This window comes from Macrotis lagotis, chromosome X (genome assembly GCF_037893015.1).
Source record: "Macrotis lagotis isolate mMagLag1 chromosome X, bilby.v1.9.chrom.fasta, whole genome shotgun sequence".
NCBI lineage: Eukaryota > Metazoa > Chordata > Mammalia > Peramelemorphia > Peramelidae > Macrotis > Macrotis lagotis.
This window is the reverse complement of record NC_133666.1, coordinates 426,104,267-426,123,617: the sequence shown is the minus strand read 5'-3', so window position 1 is coordinate 426,123,617 and position 19,351 is coordinate 426,104,267. Positions and strand designations below refer to the sequence as shown.

At 34.5% G+C, this 19,351-nt stretch overlaps 1 protein-coding gene across 5 annotated transcripts in view; it reads left to right on the top strand.

Moving 5' to 3' along the window:
• The window catches only part of LOC141497715 (lipoxygenase homology domain-containing protein 1-like), a 710,463-nt gene that overhangs the window by 107,588 nt on the left and 583,524 nt on the right, over positions 1–19,351 (top strand). For all 5 annotated transcript variants that reach the window (XM_074200482.1, XM_074200484.1, XM_074200481.1 and 2 more), the window contains 3 exons: positions 7,869–8,032; positions 10,201–10,287; positions 18,472–18,604. In XM_074200482.1, coding sequence (XP_074056583.1) covers positions 7,869–8,032; positions 10,201–10,287; positions 18,472–18,604 — 384 coding nt within the window. The remainder of the gene's footprint in view (positions 1–7,868; positions 8,033–10,200; positions 10,288–18,471; positions 18,605–19,351) is intronic.

Sequence of the window (19,351 nt, the reverse complement as noted above, 5' to 3'; positions counted from 1 at the left end):
GCAATATTTCCATCCTAGTAGAAATTGTTATTTCCTCTTTTAGGTCAAAACTTTTTTTTTCCTGAGCAAAGTAAAAAAGTATATAAACCACAAAGCAAATAGCACATGAGTTTGAACTTGATAGGATATATATACAATTGCTTCATTTAGTTGCCCCCCCAACACCAAGTAGCAATGTTCAACTTATTTTGTATGAATTTTTAGATATTTCTGCATTGATTGCTTTATGTTTTTTCCTCAATGTATGGAAAGAATTAGGTTTTAATTTTGTTATGATGTGTTTAGGTGGCCACCATAAAAATATAAATTTCTTTCTATAAATTTAAGTTCAGTTCAGCAAGTATTTAAGTGTCTCTTTGGTTAGGCCCAGCAAACCTACTCTACAATGATTATAATCTGTTAGGGAGATGAGATGTTGAATAGCGTATAGATAATTCTTGTGCACAAGAGAGGCAAACCAAGGCCTCTTTGGAATAAGAGAAGCAGTTGCTATAGTCCAAATTGGGACTGAATTGGGAGTCAGAAAATCTGGGACACTCTACTTCTCAATGCTTCTCACTTACATTAGTATTCTTGCCTGACAAATGACACAAGGATTCATCTTGACCTTGCAGTCTATTAAAACTCCCTGATCCTTTTCAGAGAAGCCAATCTTCAGAAAAATCTGGCATACTCTCTACTATATTATGCAGTGAATTAAAAAAACAACAATAATGAAAAATCTTGTATTTCTTCCTATTGGATTTCATCTTCTGAGATTTGGCCATTAGTCTAGGGAAGTGAAAAAACCTGTATCTTCTATATGCAAGAGACTATGCTAAATATTTTTACAAATTTTATTTTGTTTTATCCTCACAACAACTTTTGGAGGTAGGTGAAATTTGATTGCCATTTTACAGTTGAAGAAGTTAAGTGACTTATCCAGGGCCATATAACTAGTAAGTGTCTGAGGCTGGATTTGAACCTAGGTCTTTCTGACTCTTGACTCATTGCTTTGTACATTATGTCACCTATTTGCATCAGATCTAACCTGTCATGATTCTTTTGAATATAGATTGTCATTCAGCAGTTGATTCTCTTTTTCAGTTTTGAGTCATTTGCAAATTTTATAGTCATACCATGTCTGCCTTTAAGAAACTAGTATATAAATATGTATATATTTTAAATAACACTTTATTTTTCTACTTATATGTAAAGACAATTTTTAACATTCATTTTTAACAACCATATTAATTTTGTTTTTAATTTATGAAATAAAACAGGCAACCAACCTATAACAGTATAATTCAAAAAAAGATGATTGCACAAGTAACTGCAGAACCTTTATGTACAATTTGCTATAACTTTTATCCTGTAGTAACACTCTTTTATCTATCTATTTATCTATCTGTCTATCTATCTATCTATCTATCTATCTATCTATCTATCTATCTGTTTATTTTTGCAAGGCAAACGGGGTTAAGTGGCTTGCCCAAGGCCACACAGCTAGGTAATCATTATTAAATGTCTGAGGTTGGATTTGAACTCAGGCACTCCTGACTCCAGGGCCAGTGCTCTATCCACTGCACCACCTAGCTGCCCCATTAACACTCTTTTTAAATAAAATTTTGAACCCCAAATTTGCAAGCAATTTGATACACAAATTATATTTGTGTAATCATGTAAAACATTTTCAATTGGTCATGTTGTGAAGGAAGAAACAGTTTTAAAAAATAGTTTATAAAAAAACCACAAAAAAGTGAAAATAGTATGCTTCAATTTGCATTCATACTTCATCAGTTTTTTTTTTCTGTATATGGATAATATTTTCCATCTTGAGGCCTTGATCATTGTATTGCTGTGAACTAAGTCACTGATAAAAATCTCAAACAGAGCATAGTCAAACTTGTACTGCCTCTCAGTATGGTCTTATGAATGTATCCATTCAACTAATAACAAATCCATCTAATTGTAGTCATCTAGCTCCCATTTCTACCATCTTTTTTACAGCTGTAATTCATATGAATGAACGAATATGCCTTTATAAAGTACCCGTAATGTGACAAATACTGTGTAGGTGAGACAATACCTGCCCTCAAGAAACTTGCAATCAAATAGAGTGATGATACAAATCACATACTATATTATGGCTCAGGGAAGGGAGTTTGAATTTGCAGCAAGGATTTGAATCTACAAGTCCTAAGGGGTCTTTGGATAGATTTTAGGATATTCATGAACTTGAATATGAAAATTGCATTTTTTATTTTAATATAGTTTTGTATAATCTTGTAAAATATATGCATTTCATTTTATGCATTTAAAAGTATTATTCTGGGAAGTGCCTTGACAAGATTGTCAAAGGGGTCAATGGTTCTCTCCCCATGCCAAAAAAAAAAGTTTAAGAAATTTGGGTTTGTGAAATCCCTGAATTATAGGAGGAAGTATTGGAGAGTAGATTGTTTCATCCTTTCTTGTAGCAAGGGAAGTATTTCTGTTCTCAAAACAAAATCGATAGATAGAGAGTGGTGGTAATGCTGCTGGTGTTGCTCAGTGATAGGATCAATGGCAAGATGTCAGACTCGAGTTTCCTGGTTGATGACAGGACAGGATATAAAACTTAGTCTGAATCTGGGTAAACAGTGGATTAGATGGATTTTCACTCATTTATCCACCAGTGGAGTGGCTCAGATTGGAATGAGGCAGGAGTCAGTGAATAGGCAAGAAGTACACTTGCCACCATCTGTGCCTGCAAAAATTCAGGGATTACAATAGAACCCTTGAACTGCATGAAATGTCTGAATTATACTGTTTTATGTTTAAGTTTTATATGTCTTACCTTCTTTCAAGACTGTAGCTCCTGGACTACTCCTTTCAAGATCTCACTAGTCACCACTGCTTCTCCCAATGTTATTTGTATGTATCCTGTATTTAGTTATTTAGGAATGTGTCTTCTTAAGCTCTTTGAGGGTCAAAAATCTCCCCAACTTGTGTGCTTCCTAAATGTTTGTTAACTGATTAGGGAGATAAAGTAATTAACTCTCCATCACAGAGCTAGAATTTGTCAGAACTTGAACTTGGATCCTTCCGAGTTCAAGCTCAGCTATTTTTCTTTCTTTCTTTTTTTTTTGCAAGGCAAATGGGGTTAAGTGGCTTGCCCTAGGCCACACAGCTAGGTAATTATTAAGTGTCTGAGACTGGATTTGAACCCAGGTACTCCTGACTCCAAGGCCGGTGCTTTATCCACTACACCATCTAGCCGCCCCTTTTTCTTTCTTACTTGTCCAAGTATCTGGTATCTGAGACTGGATTTGAACTCAGGTCTCTCTGACTCCAGGACTGGTACACTATCCATTGTGCCACTTAGCTGCCCCAGTTCTTTTTCTACTACACAATGTTTGTATCCTCAGAATGGGTTTAGAAATCTGTTTACATATAAATGTATTTTTATAAATTTCAATATTTATTTATTTATTTTTAAACTACATGCAATGGCAGTTTTCAACAATAATGTTTTGCAAGGTTTTGAGATTTGCATTTTTCTCCCTCCCTCCCTTCCCTCTCCCCTCCCCTGGGAGAAAGAAATCTCATGTAGTCTCTACATGTACAATCATGCTAAACATAGATCCATATTAATAATTTGGAAAGGGCATTGGAATTGGAGTCAGGACAATTGTTCAAATATGAGTTTTATATTATGATTTACTTGATATAGACTTCATTTTCTAATTCACCATTTGCATGTTGAAACAATGGAATAGACTTCTAAATTGGCTTTCTTTGGAGAGTTTCAAGGAACTATATGTTTCATTTGTAATATTTTACCAAAGGGTCCTGAGCCTAAACTGACTTAAAAAATTAAGTTTTGGGGCAGCTAGGTGGTGTAGTGGATAAAGCAATGGCCCTGGAGTCAGGCGTACCTGGCTTCAAATCTGGTTTCAGACACTTAATAATTACATAGCTGTGTGGCCTTGGGAAAGCCACTTAACCCCATTTGCCTTGGAAGAAAAAAGTTAAGTTTTACTCTTAAAGAAATAATATAATTATACATAATCATAAAACAATCATATAATCATACATAAAGTGATACAATTTTTTAACATAGTTATCACTTACTTTCATGGTATCATTATTTATGTGGTCTAGAGTAATTAAATGATTTACTTGATGCCCATGTATTAGTGTTCTCATTCATTTCCATGATTTTCTTTTATTACTGTCTGAAATGTTCCCCCTTTTGCTTTTTTATTTATCATATCGTACCTCATGTTTCAAAGTTCAAGATCCTTCATGACCTAATTCAAGTCCTATCCTTAAAACATTTCTCAACTATTTTACTTACTGATCTTATGGTATAGGGGAAAGAACACTGCTTTTAGAGTCAGGGGAACCGAGGTTCAGATTTCACATCTAATCTTTATTACTTGTGTTATTTGGAGTAATTCACTTAATGTTCAACAGCATCCTTTTCCTTATCAGTAGAATAAGGGGATTGAATTACATGGCCTTTGAGGTCCCCTCTTGAATTGTAATCTGATAGTCTCTGATCCTAGGAGCTTTATCTTTTCCATGACAAATAACTTAGCCCTTAATTTTATTCTATTTAATAGTTTTAGACCTTGTTAAATTTGTTTTCTCAAGACTAGCATCTTGAAGTAAGGGACCATGTTTTATCTTGTATCTCTATTTCCTTCCTCCCACAAACTGGACATATGGTAGGTGAGGCATCCATTGGTTAATCTCTCTCTCTCTTTTTTTTTTGGTTAATCTCTTAATTGAAAAAAAAAAGGTTTGGGGCTCCCTCCTTAATCAGGAATCCATTTGCTCTATTTTCTCTTTATCCAGTGGTAAGATTTGGACAAATTTCAGGATTTAAATAGGTACAGAAATCTATGCTCAAGAGAAATTTTTCATTGTTTTCACTTTTCTTTCCACTCTCATGCCTTCCATCCTCCTCCATATTAGTTGTTAGAAATTGCAATTTTTTCCCCTTATCGATTTGGTTCTTGCACATTTAGCAAGTATTGATTCTGCCCCCTGAACTCTTTGACTTTATCTTTAATAGAACAGAAGCCAGAATAGACTTTTTTTCATTTCATTCTCATGAGCACTCATGTACCATTTATGATGTAGAAATAAGTTGGCATTTCTCAACTCTCTGGTTTATGTTTTTAGGTTAACTTCAGTAGCAAGTAGAGGCCATCATTTGTTACCAGATTATTTTTATATTAAGTTCTTTATACACTAAATCATTATCCATGAAAATAATTTAAAGCTATTTATAGCTTTCACAAATTTTACCAGAATCTGAAAAAAGTAGCAAATTTGTTTAATAAAAAAGACACAAAGGAAATATAAAATGATTTAAAGAGAGATGTTAATTTCTTACTGGAATGGTCAAAGTGAATTATAGATCAAACTTTCAATGAAATAAATTTGTGTCCTAATGGATAGACTTAATGAACTGATGAAAGTTCAAATTTCTAAATTTATTTCTCATGCTATGATTTATCATTATTATGGCAAAATTTGATATATCCCTTTAATATTTGCTACCTCAGTTTACCCATGGGTAATCTCAAAGAAGCATGATGTAAAGAGTTCTATCTTCCTCAGCAAAATGTTATGTAGGTTTCAAAATGTTCTGTATTATTCTTTGGTCTATATAAATTGCTAGTCCAGTGGTGAATACTTCCCCACAAGCTCAAGAAAATTGAACCAGGAATTAAAATGTTTATAACTAAAGATTTGAACTCAGAAACTATAAAAATATATGGAATATATATATATATATATATATATATATATATACGTATGTATTTATGTGTGTGATAAGATTATTTTTTAGGTTTTTGCAAGGCAAATGGGGTTAAGTGGCTTGCCCAAGGCCACACAGCTAGGTAATTATTAAGTGTGTGAGGCCAGATTTGAACTCAGATACTCCTGACTCCAGGGCTGGTGGTGCTCTATCCACTGTGCCACCTACCCGTCCCTGTGATAAGATATTTTAGAAGGATCTCAGAAACTTGTCATTAAATCAAAAACCTCTTGAGAGAGGATAGGTTGACTATCCATTTGTGGCTGAAATGTCTAGCTGCTAGAAGAACATCATATTCCCTAAAGCCTTATCATTATTATTAAACAGCTTTGACTTTATTAGGTGAGATACACTACAAGAACAAATAACTGTAATACAAGGGAAAAATGTGAAATATACATGAAATAACTATTTAGAGTTGGAAAGGATCACTTCTGAAGGGAGGAGGGGAGTCAGAGAAGAAAAAGGGAATAGGTAGTATTTGAACTGGCAGTTAGGTGATGCAGTGGATAAAGCATTTGGTTTGGAAGTAGAGAGACTCATCTTTTTGGACTTAAATCTGATCTCGGACATCCACTAGCTGTGTGATCTTGGGCAAGTCACTTAATCCTGTTTTTCTCAGTTTCTACAGAAAGTTGAGAAAAAATTTCAATATTTCAGACAAGAAGAAATATGTCTGTACTAGCATGATGATAGAGGGATTGGCAAAAAGGAGATGCACAGGAGAGATAATATAAGATTTGACAGGACTTGGTGCCTAATTTAATTTCATGTATGAGGTAGTTAGTGGTTTGGTGTTAGATTTGGATTTAGGAAGACCTGAATTTGAATTTTGCCTCTGGCAGTGACCCTGGACATTATTCAGTTTCTCACTTTATAGGATTGTTGTGAGGAACAAATGAAAAAAATTTACATAAGGCACTTGACAAAACTTAAAACATTAAATAAATATTAGCTGTGATGGAAACTCAAAGATTCTTCAGGATATTTAGCTTGTAAGATTATCAGGATGATGGTGCTATTGATTGAAGTAGGGAAAATGGGAAGAAAAATAACTAAGGGGCTTAAGATGATGCACTACTTGAGTTGTAGTCTGGAAATCTGAGTTGAATTGCCAAGTAGTTAGTAGGAAATTTAGATCTGGAATTCAGGAGTCATTCTGGAACTGAAGCAACAAATGTGGGCAACACTGAGTCAATATATCTATAGATGCTTCATTGTGAAGAGCTTGCAAAGAGAGAAGAGAAGGAGAGGACAAAATGCTATAATAATGGGGGGGTAGAAAAAGAGAAAGAAATCAATGCGGAAGATACAAGTAGGAGGCTGCTATGTTCTAGAAGGCAACAGCGAAGAACATATTGAGGAAGTGATTATTTATAAAGATCTTCAAAGAAGGAATTTCTAGTCTCCTTTAGCATCTTGCTCTGGTGAACATATAATACTCATTGCTAAGGAGGTTTTCATATCTAATGAAAATCTTTTCTGCTCAAATTCAAGCCCATTTCTAGAAAATATTGTAGCTGGCATTTATATGTGGCATTTTAAAGTGTCTCACTTTAGTTTTCTAATAACCCTATGAGCTTGAACCTAGAGATATTTTTATCAATATTTTACAGAGGAAACAACTGGGACTCAGAGAATTCTATTACATGTGTCAGACTGGCCAGATTTGGTCCCATGTCTTTCTGGCTCCAAATTTTCTACTAGGTAAGATATATGGTATAGCAGATAAAGCTCAGGAGTTGAAGCCAGGAGTATCTAAGTTCAAATGCAGCTTCTGATGCTTGCTTTCTTTGCAACCCTGGGCAAAGCTTTGCCTCTGTTTGCCTCAGTTTCATCAACTGTAAAAGTGATAATGATAGCATCTATCTTTCAGAGTTGTTATGAGGATCAAATGAGATCCTAATTGTAAAGTGGTAGCATATAGTAAGTGCTGTGTAAAATATTAGCTATTGTTGTTATTATTATTTTCATTATTGTCATTTTGTTATAGACATTCTTAATCTGATATTATACCCCATTTGTATTTCTAAGATGCAGACATGTCCTTTTGATCCAATATATGTTTCTCTAGATGGTAATTGGAAGATTTCAGTAATTACCAGTGAGTTGCCGGATGCAGGAACTAGCTCACAGATCTATATTGTATTGTATGGACACCACAGAAGCTCAGCACCTATCTATCTTTATGGAACCAGTGGGAATGCATTTCAAGAAGGCCGAGAAGATATCTTCACTGTAAGTAATAAAGTTGTGTAAACTTGCCTATGTTGGGGACAGAGTGAGCAGTTGGCTGGGGCATAAAAAGGGCTGATTCTATGTAGCTTGTCATGCTCTTACCCTATGTGCCCTCCAGATACTCAATCAAAAATAATCTCTAGCAAGAATTTCTCAAAGAGATAGCAAACAAAAGCAAGAGGGTACAATATAATAAAGACTAGAGCTGGAGAGGACTACTTGATGGAAGCTTCTTTATGAGGGACTGCCATCAGGGTCTGGTGCATATCCTTTTTCATGAGCTGTCACGGCTAGATTAATCATAGTCCAGGGGTAGATCAATTAGTTGGCAAGCAAACGCTGAACTAAATAAATAGAATGATAGAAAATAAGGCCAAAAAAATCATGGTCTCTACTCTCAAAGAGCTTTATATTTAAACTACTATGGACAAATCAGTTTTTATATGTGTGTGTGTGTATCTATATATCTATCTATATCCATATCTATCTATCTATCTATCTATCTATCTATCTATCTATCTATCTACATACATATATGATAAATTGGAGAATAGCCCAAGCAAACTTCCAAGCTAAGGGTCATGGATCATGCAAACTTCAAGATTAGGAATTTTCGGCAGAGAGAATATAAATATAGAAACCTTTTGTTATTCAGGCATCACGTTCGATGGTTCATGACCCCATTTGGAAAAGATACTTGAGTGGTTTGTCAAGTCCTTCTCCAGCTCAGAACTTTTAGATGTAATGCTATTCAACAACTACTTACTATGACCGAAGCACTATGTTAGGTGGCAAGAATACAAAACGAATACATTCTGCTGTAAGTGGGAAAGAGATAGAGAGGAACAACATGCACACAAAGAAGTATATAAATGGTTATTTGAAGAATCTGAGTCCTCAAAAGTTAAGGGACTCAGTATCAGGACAAGACTCCTGTTGATCATAATATGTAAGCTAGACCTTGATGGAAACCAGAGATTCTGAGGAAAAATTGAAGAGGGTGTATGTTTCAGTCATGGGCGCACTTGTACAAAGCCATGGAGGCTGGAGAGGAAATGCCAAAGTAGAGCAAACAGGTTGGAGAAGAAAATAGTGAAACAGACCTATAAAAGTATGTTGAAGTCAGATAGTGAAAGGTAATAAATACTATTTTAAATACCCAATCAAGTCAATAGATCACAGACAGATCACAGATGGTAATTGGAGTAAATAATAAGTAATAAAGTTGCGTAAACTTGCCTATGTTGGGGACAGAGTGATCAGAACGTCATCAGAGAAACAGATCCCTAATCTCTATCAATACAGATGAAATACTTGTATTGCCCTCAGGGTCATCATCCTTCAGTACTCTCTCTCTCCCTCTGTGTGTGTGTGTGTGTGTGTGTGTGTGTGTGTGTGTGTGTGTGTGTGTTTCTTATGTGTGTTTCTGTAGCCATTTCTAGGGCAGGGTAGGATAGGGAGGATAAAAATTTTACATGCTAATTTTATTATATATTTACAAGGAATAGCAAGATTTTTTTAAATTTATTTTGTTTTGCAAGACAATGGGGTTAAGTGGCTTGCCCAAGGCCACATAACTAGGTAATTATTAAGTATCTGAGGTCAGATTTGAATACAGGTACTCCTGACTCCCAGGTTGGTGCTCTACCCACTGCGCCACCTAGCTGCCTCTAGCAAGATGTTTATAATACATCTCCAGTTTCAAGTGAAACTATCTTTTTTCTTTTTATTATTCTATGATATGGAAATGCTATTCCTGGAATCTGGGAGAAGAGTACTTAGAGACTGAAATCTGACTTCATAGAACCATATCTTCTCTGTTGCCTGATCCAAATTTATCAACTAAAACTAATCTTTTTGTATTTAGTCAATCTACTTCCTCAAACACTCCTGAAGGAAGAGGTAGAATCATTAAAGAAAGATTCTGATCATTCCTTTTGGTTGAAACTATTGACTATGACCTTTCCATAGGACATCATAACTAGCTGAGATTGTCTCTATTCTATGGTTGACTGTTTCAGTGAAAATTATGGTACAATAGAATGTATAATGAACCTGCTACTGTACATGTCAGACACAGTCTTAGGAAACGGGGGGGGGTAATATGAAGTGTTTTCACACAAATTTTGTGGATTGGCCATTGTCTACTGTTTGGGATTCTCTGACAGCTAAAGACTGGAGATATTGGAGAACTCCACAAGATACGTATCGGCCACAGTAATTCTGGTCTTTCTCCTGCCTGGCACTGTAAAGAGGTAAGAATATACAAATAATTTTTCATCCTTTGGCCATAAGAGCAAAAGACTTTCTTTTACTTTCAGTAAATGAGAGAGTACATTGTCTCAGACTGGCATTTTATTTTATTCTATTCCCTTGACCATGGATTTAGTTCATTTAAAAAAATTGCCCTGAAGAAGCTGTCAAACATTCATGAGATGATAATTAGCATTTTTAATAGTTGCTGCTGTTGTTCCTTCCTTCAGTTGTGACTGTTTCTTTGTGACCCAATGGAAAATACTGCCCAGGGGGTTTTCTTTGCAAAGATATTGGAGTGCTTTGCCATTTCCTTCTCCATTGGATTAAGGCAAACAGAGCTTGAGTGACTTACTCAAGGTCATATAGCTAGTAAATGTTGAAGGACAGATTTGAACTGTCTTCTTGACTCTAGGCCCAGTACTCTATCCACTGAGCCACCTAACTGCCTATTTGTAAAACATTTTATCTATGTTATTTCATCTGATCCTCACAATAATCCTATTATGTAGCTGCTATTAATATGCTCATTCTATTAAGGAGAAAATTGAGGTTCCAATTTGAGGAGGGATTTAAACAGTGAGTAATCTGATGTAGCTTATACTTGTTTAACGCATTTCCATATTAGTCAAGTTATGAAAGAAAAATCAGCACTAAAGGGGTAAAAACCATGAGAAAAACATAAAACAAATTTTAAAAAGTAAAAATCATATGCTTTGGTCTGTACTCAGTCTCCATAGTTTTTCCTCTGGATGTGAATGGTTTTTTTCCATCACAAGTCTTTTAGCATTGTCCTTGATTGCCAACCTGCTGAGAGGGGTTAAGTCCATCCTAGTTGATCATCACACAATGTTGTTATATAATTTTTAATCTTAGAGTCACTTGGTGGCACTGAGAAATCAAGTGAATTGCCTTGAATCATATGGTTGTTATATGTTGAAGATGGTAGAGTGCAAGTTCTGGAAAATTCTAGCATAGGCCTTCAAGTGTCAAGTTCTAACAATAGACTTTGAAACTTTTCTGAGGAACAGCTATAATAAGTACAAAGATACCCAGCATTAGTAGGGAGACCATTTTGTGATGAATTCTTTTGCCATGGCAACTCATGAAAGAAAAATATAAAATGGTTCACATCCTGTCTTTTCTCATTCCCTTCTGCAGGGATGGTAGCACAGTGGGAGAATAGGGGCAGAATATACTGATAATTATATCTTTAAATACTAATTTAACTGTTCCTCTCTAAATGTACAATTCTAAGAAGAGGAATTGGATCATGTCAACCTTGACATTCTTGTTTAAATGAAGCCAGATATTACTCAGGAAATACAAAGAATTAGTGGCATTCATTTTATCTTTGATCCAAAGTCAATAGACATATAATATTATGGTGTTCTTGGTAATATCATATTATGTATTTGAAACTAGTTATTTACAAAAGATCTCCATAGCACAACATTATGTAACAGCATCTCTCACAGAAAATGTGAAATTCTTCAAAGAACTTTCTAAGAGAGACTTTTCAGATTAAATCAATAGTTGCATTGATAATCAATGACTTAAATGTAAAGGTGAGCAAAAGAGAAACTGAAAAAATTGTTAAGAAACATGGCTCAGTCATTACCCAATTGACAAATAATTGGAAGAATATAAACATAATTTTTAGAAGGAAAAAATGCAAGCTATAGTCATATGAAAAAATCACTAGATCATCAATAATTAGAGAAATAAAATTTAAAACTATTCTGAGATTTTACTTCATGCCAAACAGCTTAGCAAAACTGACAGAGAAGGAAAATGGCAAGTGCTATAGGGGATATGGAAAACAGGATCATTAATACATTATTAGAAAACTGTGAATTGGGTCAACCATTCTGGAAAGCAATTTGAAACTATACTAACCCCCCCCAAACTATTAAATTGTGTTTTTCCTTTGACCCGGTGATTTTACTATTAGGGTTATGCCAAAAAGACATCATAGAAAGAAGAAAATGGTTCATATGTAAAGATAAATATATTTTAATAACTTTTTCAAGATGACAAAAAAATCAGAAATTGTGGGAATACCCAACAACAGGGAAATGACTGAACAAGATTTCATAAGTGAATGTGACAGAATACCACTGTGTTGTAAGAAATGATGAAGAGGATAGTGTCAGAGAAACTTTGGAAGACTTTTATGAACTGGGGGAAAAGTAAAGTGAGCACTACTTGTGATGAAATATATTATCCATTTCATGACAAAGAAGTGATAGTCTCAGACTGACACTTTTTTTTGAACATGTCCAGTGTGGAATTTATTTTCCTTGACCATTACACATTTGTTACAGGGGCTTTGTTTTTATTTTTTTTCAATGGGATGATGAGATAGGAATGACAGGATGTGGACCTTAAAATAAAATTGAATTTAAAAACTTCCACTGCCACCACCAAAAAGTAATATGCTCAGAATTTTTAAGAAATGATAGAGGTGAAACATTTATAGACTTCACAAGTGTTTTATACCCAGAACTCATAGATGTTTCCTTCCAGAGAGCTTGAGGGGCTGGAAATAAACAAACATCATAAAACTTCCTACAATACATACATATGTGCACACACAAAATGAATTCACTGATTAGTGTTAAGAGTCATTTCTTAGAAGACTGTATAGACATCAACTTGATAGAGCAAACATAAAAAACCCCCAAAAATCAAGAAATTAGAATTAATACAATTTATAAGATGATATGCAATTAAAAATAGTACTAACTTGGCCTATTTAGTTAAGCTATCAATTCTTTTTGAAAAAATGACATTGGGTAAAATAAAATATATTGACATGCTATTTTAAAATTTCCTGAAAATGCCTAAAGAATACAATAAAGAGTCCAAAAGAGTATAGAACTATCCTCAGGTGGAAATAGGGTAGCCAAAGAAAATGACAGTTTAGAATATAAATTTAAATATAAAAAATGAAAGATTTGAATATGGTGGATTGTAGATGATCTCTTTATGAAAACAAGTTTATAGAAAATTGGCCAATAGGCCCAATTAGGCCATATTTTCAAGTGAACATTTAAAGATTAAAATGGAAGGAGAATAATGAAGAAATGAAAAATGGAAAAACTCTATCAACACATTTTTAACAAACTATTTTCTCCATCAGTGGGATATTTGTACAATGATATCATAATACACATTGTGCTTCTTGAGAAATTAAAAGTGTCCCTTAAAAAAAACCCTACAACAACTAGGCTAGACTAAGCATGCACAGAGAAATCTATGTTTGAAGCAAACCATTTTTAAGATCTTTGAAAAGTGATTTTTAAAATACATAGAAGTGAGAAATAACAAATTTTGAAAAAGAAGTTAGGGATGCCATCATTAGAAAGTAGAAGTTGAAAAATATCAATAAAGAATAATATATTTATTTTCTCATCTCTACAAAAACATATATATATACATAATTTACATATACAACATAAGATTATTGATAAAGGTATGAGGAGGGAACAAGTAGGATTTTATGACTGATCATGACAAACAGACCACAACTTGATTAGAAATCCCATGTTTAAACTCTGCTTCTAACATTTAGCTATGGGATCATGTGAGAGAGAGTTAATTCCTTAGTCTTTAGGTTTAATTGCCCCATTTGTAAATATGGAGATGATAGAGTTGTTAAGAGACTCAATTAAGGAGAAACAGTTTATAAGCATTAAATCATCATATTTATATCCATTATTATTATCATCCCATAATTGACAGAATGGTGGAGAGGATACAGCAATCCATTACTGACATTCAAAAAAGCATTTGATTTGGAAGAGCATCAGTACATTTTATTTTACCCAATTTGATTTTTCAAAAAGAATAGCTTAACTAAATAGGTCAAAAAACTTTGCTCTGACAAAGGTATCTCTTATGCATGGGTCAAGTCATATGAAAATTCTTGAAAGATGTAACAACAGATAAATTTGTTTAGCAAAACAATGATTATTAATATTAAGTGAGACATTAAAAAGGAAAATGTAAGTATGTTCATCACAAGTGTTTACAACTGTCCTGACCATTGTTCGGTAAAGACCTCTAATATTCCCTGTGGATAGTGAGATCCTCTCTCTCTCTCTCTCTCTCTCTCTCTCTCTCTCTCTCTCTCTCTCTCTATATATATATATATATATATATATATATATACATATATATATATATATAAACAGGTTTTTGCAGATGGCATTATCTTGATATCTATGATATTTAGTAAATATATGAACCTATTAAGGAATTTTGAATTAATTACACATGAGAAAAAAAATCTAATGGATGAAGAATGTTTTTTCCAGATTTTGATATGCTATTGGATAAACAGGAAGCTAGGTAGCACATTGGGGATTCAGGAGAGTGTGAATTCAAATTTTCATATATATAGCAGCTGCATTACTCTGAACAAGTTACTTAATCTCATTCTCAATTTCTTAACTGTAAAATGAGGATAATGCACCTGATTCCCACTGTGTTGATACAATGAGATAGTAATTAAAAAGTACTTTTCAAACTTTTCAAAATGTTACACAAATGCCAGCTGTTTATTATAAATTCTGAAAATATATATTGCCAGATTGCCAAAATATATATTTCTCCCATTGACTTCTTTTTTCAGTTTGAGACTTTTTAAGATTTTAAGAACATATTACTCTAGTCCTGACCAAGTCCATTCTTCTTAAAACTTAAGATAGTGTCCAGAAATCAAATCCCATTCTTAGGCTTACTTGATATCTTTTTGTTTTCTGAAGTTCCTAATTATTAGCAATGTTGAAAACATCACCTGCATCTCTGAGGGATTGATTTTCTTTCCAAAGAAACTGTTATTCCTAGCAGAGCCTTCTAGGTCATTCTGCCATACGAATCACTAGGAGCAGCCAGCCAATGATTGGTCTCACAACTTTTGAGATGTTCTGTTCTTTGTCCTGTACTGATGAAGACATTAAAAAAGGCTCCAGTTCTTAATTAAGCAGTAAGCTTCACCTTGTGGAGGAAGCAGGTAACCTCAGGAACGAAATCAGTTATTTTAAGCTTAAGGGCACTTTGTTCTAACTCTACAAAATCTTACTAATAACAGGAATGTGAAATAGTTCAAGGAAGTAACAACAGAAGCATCTTCTGTACATTCTGTTCTTCAAAGATGTTCCTGGCCTTGCTTGCAACCGGCAAATTGTCTTAATTGATAACATTATGTTTCCTTTCTGTTTTTTTTTTTTTTTTTTCCGGAGAAAGGTCTCTCTGAATGTTAGATTTGCCCTTTGTCTTTGTGTCTCTGCCTCAATCTTTCTTTGCCTGATTTTCTGTCTCTGCCCCTCTCTCTCCTTTTCCCCATGTCTGTCTCCCCTTTCTTTTCCCTTTGTTTTCTCCCCTCTCCCTTTCACCCTCTCCCTCTCTCTTTCTTTCCCTCTCCTTCCCTCGACATTCTGTCCCTCCTCCTTTAACTCTTCTTTTCATTCTTGTAGTGAAAGTTACCTGTGATTACAAATGGGAATTTCTCCTTTCTGAACCTCAGCTTACCCTTCTTTGAAGGGGTGGTAATGATAGCCACACCACCTCAAAAGGTTATTGGGCTCAAATGATATTAAAGTATGTAGAGTGCTTTGAAATCTTAAAGGCATAGATTTTTTTTTTTCTTAACACTATCCCTACACCAGGAAAGCAATGGATCTAGTTTCATTTGACATATGACCAGCCTTTAGAAGACAATATCTTGGGGGCATTTAGGTGGTGCAGTGGAGAGAGCACAGGCCTTGGAGTCAGGAGAACCTGAGTTCAAATCATATCTCAGACACTTAATAATTAATTACCTAGCTGTGTGCCCTTGGGCAAGCCACTTAACCCCATTGCCTTGCAAAAAAAAAAAGAAAGAAAGAAAGAAGACAATATCTCCAACTATTACTTGCTTATCTTGCTTCTAGCAAATTTTGAATGAATAATCTCTCCTCAGGAGTCACCTTGAGGCATGTCTTGGAGCACAGATAACATCTTATTCCTGAAAGATTCTGGCTTCTCACTCTGTGGGAAGACCCTCAAACCTTTCCATGATCCCACTTGGGATTTTCTTGACAGAGATGTTGAAATGATTTGCTATTTCTTTCTTCAGCTCATTTTATAGATGAGAAAGCTGAGGCAAACAGGGTTAAGCAACTTACCCAGGATCACAGTGTCTGAAGTAAAATTTGAACTCATGAAGATGAATCTTTGTGACTCTAGGTCTGGAGTTCTATTTAATGTACTACCTAACTGTCTCCATACTTAGCTTAGCTCTGAATGTTTCAGGTGTCCCATTTCTCCCCCATTCCAATTTTTTGAGTTACATTGTTCTGACCTCTAGCCTCCTTACACAAATTAACATTACTTTTTGCCTTGTCAGACTCTTTTTCTTATGAGTTCTGTCAAAGACAGTTATTTTCATTTTTTCAGTAAAAGACAATGCAGCCCTTCAATTTTGAGATTATTTACAATTTAAAACCTGATTTATTTTTGATTATTAATGAATGAAGATTACCAATGCCAAGGATTCTGCTGCCTCTTGACCCTGTTTCTACCTCTTTGATGTTGGGTGTATTATTTTCACATTTTTAGGAGATAAAATTATGTTGTAAAGTGAAAAAGAATCTAAAATGCAAAATAACCTGCTATGCAAATCCTTGGTAATTTGCTTGGCAAATCTTTTATTTCTATGTGGTGTCATAGTAAGTGAGAAAATTAATGAAAAATTCATAGGAGACAAGAACAGATTGTTTATTCCATTAGCAGAAAGAATATATAGTAGTTAATAAAATCATCATCTTAGACTAAAGTCTGAAGAAGCCTGAAGCAGGATGAGAAGCTTATCTAACTTTATGAGGAGAGAGGATAAAGCTATTAGAGCTCAAAATGAAGAATTACTTCCTAGATTTTTACATCACATTGATACTTTTTGTACTGTGTAAGGTTTAGAAATGTGATGTCAATTTAATACATGAATATCTATAGTAATAATAACTTGTCTTTCTGCTCTCACAGTAGGACAAAGCAATTTTTCCCCAAAGTTATAATTAGTCTTCTTGCTAGCCCCATGAAATTGATATGGGGAAACTATTACCATATCCATTATGAAGATTGGGTGCTGAGACAGAGAGGTTAAATAATTTGCCCAAGGTTACATATATTTCAGAGCAAGAATTTATAACTTTTTTATAACTGAATATTCATTTTGCTTTTCTTTCTTAGCTATTCAATGATGACAATTGATTGCCCGTGGTTTACATCTTCTTGTCTCATAGTCAATATCATTGTCATTATCCTCAGCAAATATTTATTAAACTCCTTTTAAGGTTAATGTCTTAGGGGCAATGCAAACATTACAACAGATAATTCTCTTTTTTTAAAAGTCCATGCCCTAAGAGGTGGATGTGATGTGATGTGATGTGATAATAGTTTATTTATTTTCCATGCCTCTCTGTCCTCTGGAAACCCAAATTTTATCATCTGCCCTGACAATATAACCTAAGGACTGTCTAGTCACTCTGAAGTTGTACCTAACCATGTGTATTATTTCCTCCTATTAGAATGAAAGCTCCTTGAGATCAGGGATTAACTTGCTTTTATAATTGTATGCCTAAAAATTAGGAAATTAAATATTTTGGGTGAGGAACAAAAGTGACTGGATTGTGCAGTACTAGGAGAGGAGTTAGGAATCAGAAGACTCTAAAGGAGAGAAGACTATGGTACTGCTTTTTGAATTAGAAAACTTTGGTCCAAATCCCCCCCCCTGATGTTTATTGCATATGTGACCTTGGACAAAGTATGTAACATTCTTAGCTATCAGTTCCTTCATTTGTAAAACAAAAGTTAGACTTGATGACTTCTAATGTTCCTTCTAGCTCTAGATATGAGTCAATAAGATAGAATGGAGAAGTGTATCTTCTAGATATGGAGGACTAGACAGTATGCAATGATCTAGATTTAAATTGGCATATTTTATTTAAGAAAGATCCTTTGTGAGGCCAAATGGATTGCCATTCTAATCGGCATGGATAATATGCAAAAAAAAATGAATGGCAAAATTCCCAATGGGTTAAATGTAATTTAAGATTTTCATACATATTTGGGAGGGGCAGTTTATTATACACTGTCATAATTTTACATCTCCTCTATACATTAAATTGTTGTCATTTCAGATAAAATTGCAAAACATTTTCTCCGGAGAAAAGTTTTACATCCCTGTTTGCCGCTGGTTGGCTCAAGATCAAGAGGATGGGGAAATCTGTCGGGAACTGCCTGTTTTTCAAAAAGGCCAACAAATTCTTCCAGGTAAGGGAAGATAAAACTTTATACAGAGCTGATAGCACTTGGTAAGTGGCTGTTGACCTGTTGCTGCTAACAACTATGTTTGCCAATCTTTAAAAACACTGACTCAAATTCTGGAATATTTCATCCTCGGGGGGCAACATTTTGTGAGGAAGATGAAGAGAAGCTCAAAAGTCCTTGAATAAAAGCTGCTGCTAAGTTTTTAGATGCTTGTGAAAAAAAGTTAAACATTAAGTGACAGTTTCTCAGATCAACACCACATGAAATATCACCTCTCTGAAAGAGGAGGGGGGAGAGAGAGGAAGAGATGAGGTAGAAGAAAGATGGAGAGGCAGATTAAAGATAGAAACAGAGACAAACAATGACAGAAAGTGAAGGGAGGGAGGGAAGGAGGGAGAAAGTTAAAAAGACAGACAGAAACAATAGAGACGGAGACAGAAAGAGACACACACACAGAGATAGACAGAGAAAGAAAAGAGAGTAAGAGAGAGACAGAGAAAAAGAAAGGCAGACAGACTGACAGTGACAGAGACAGAGAAAGAGGGAGAGGCAAAAGAGAAAGAGAAACAGAGCTGTGAGAAAAGAGTAAGAGAGGGAGAGGCAGAGAGACAGATAAGAAGGGAGAGAAATTTTAATTTAGGTGGTAGTTTGTAGTGTAATCTTTAATATCAATGAATAATTGAAGATGTCATGAAGCAATGACTTTTTAATAATAACTGATATTTGGGGCAGCTAGGTGACACAGTGGAT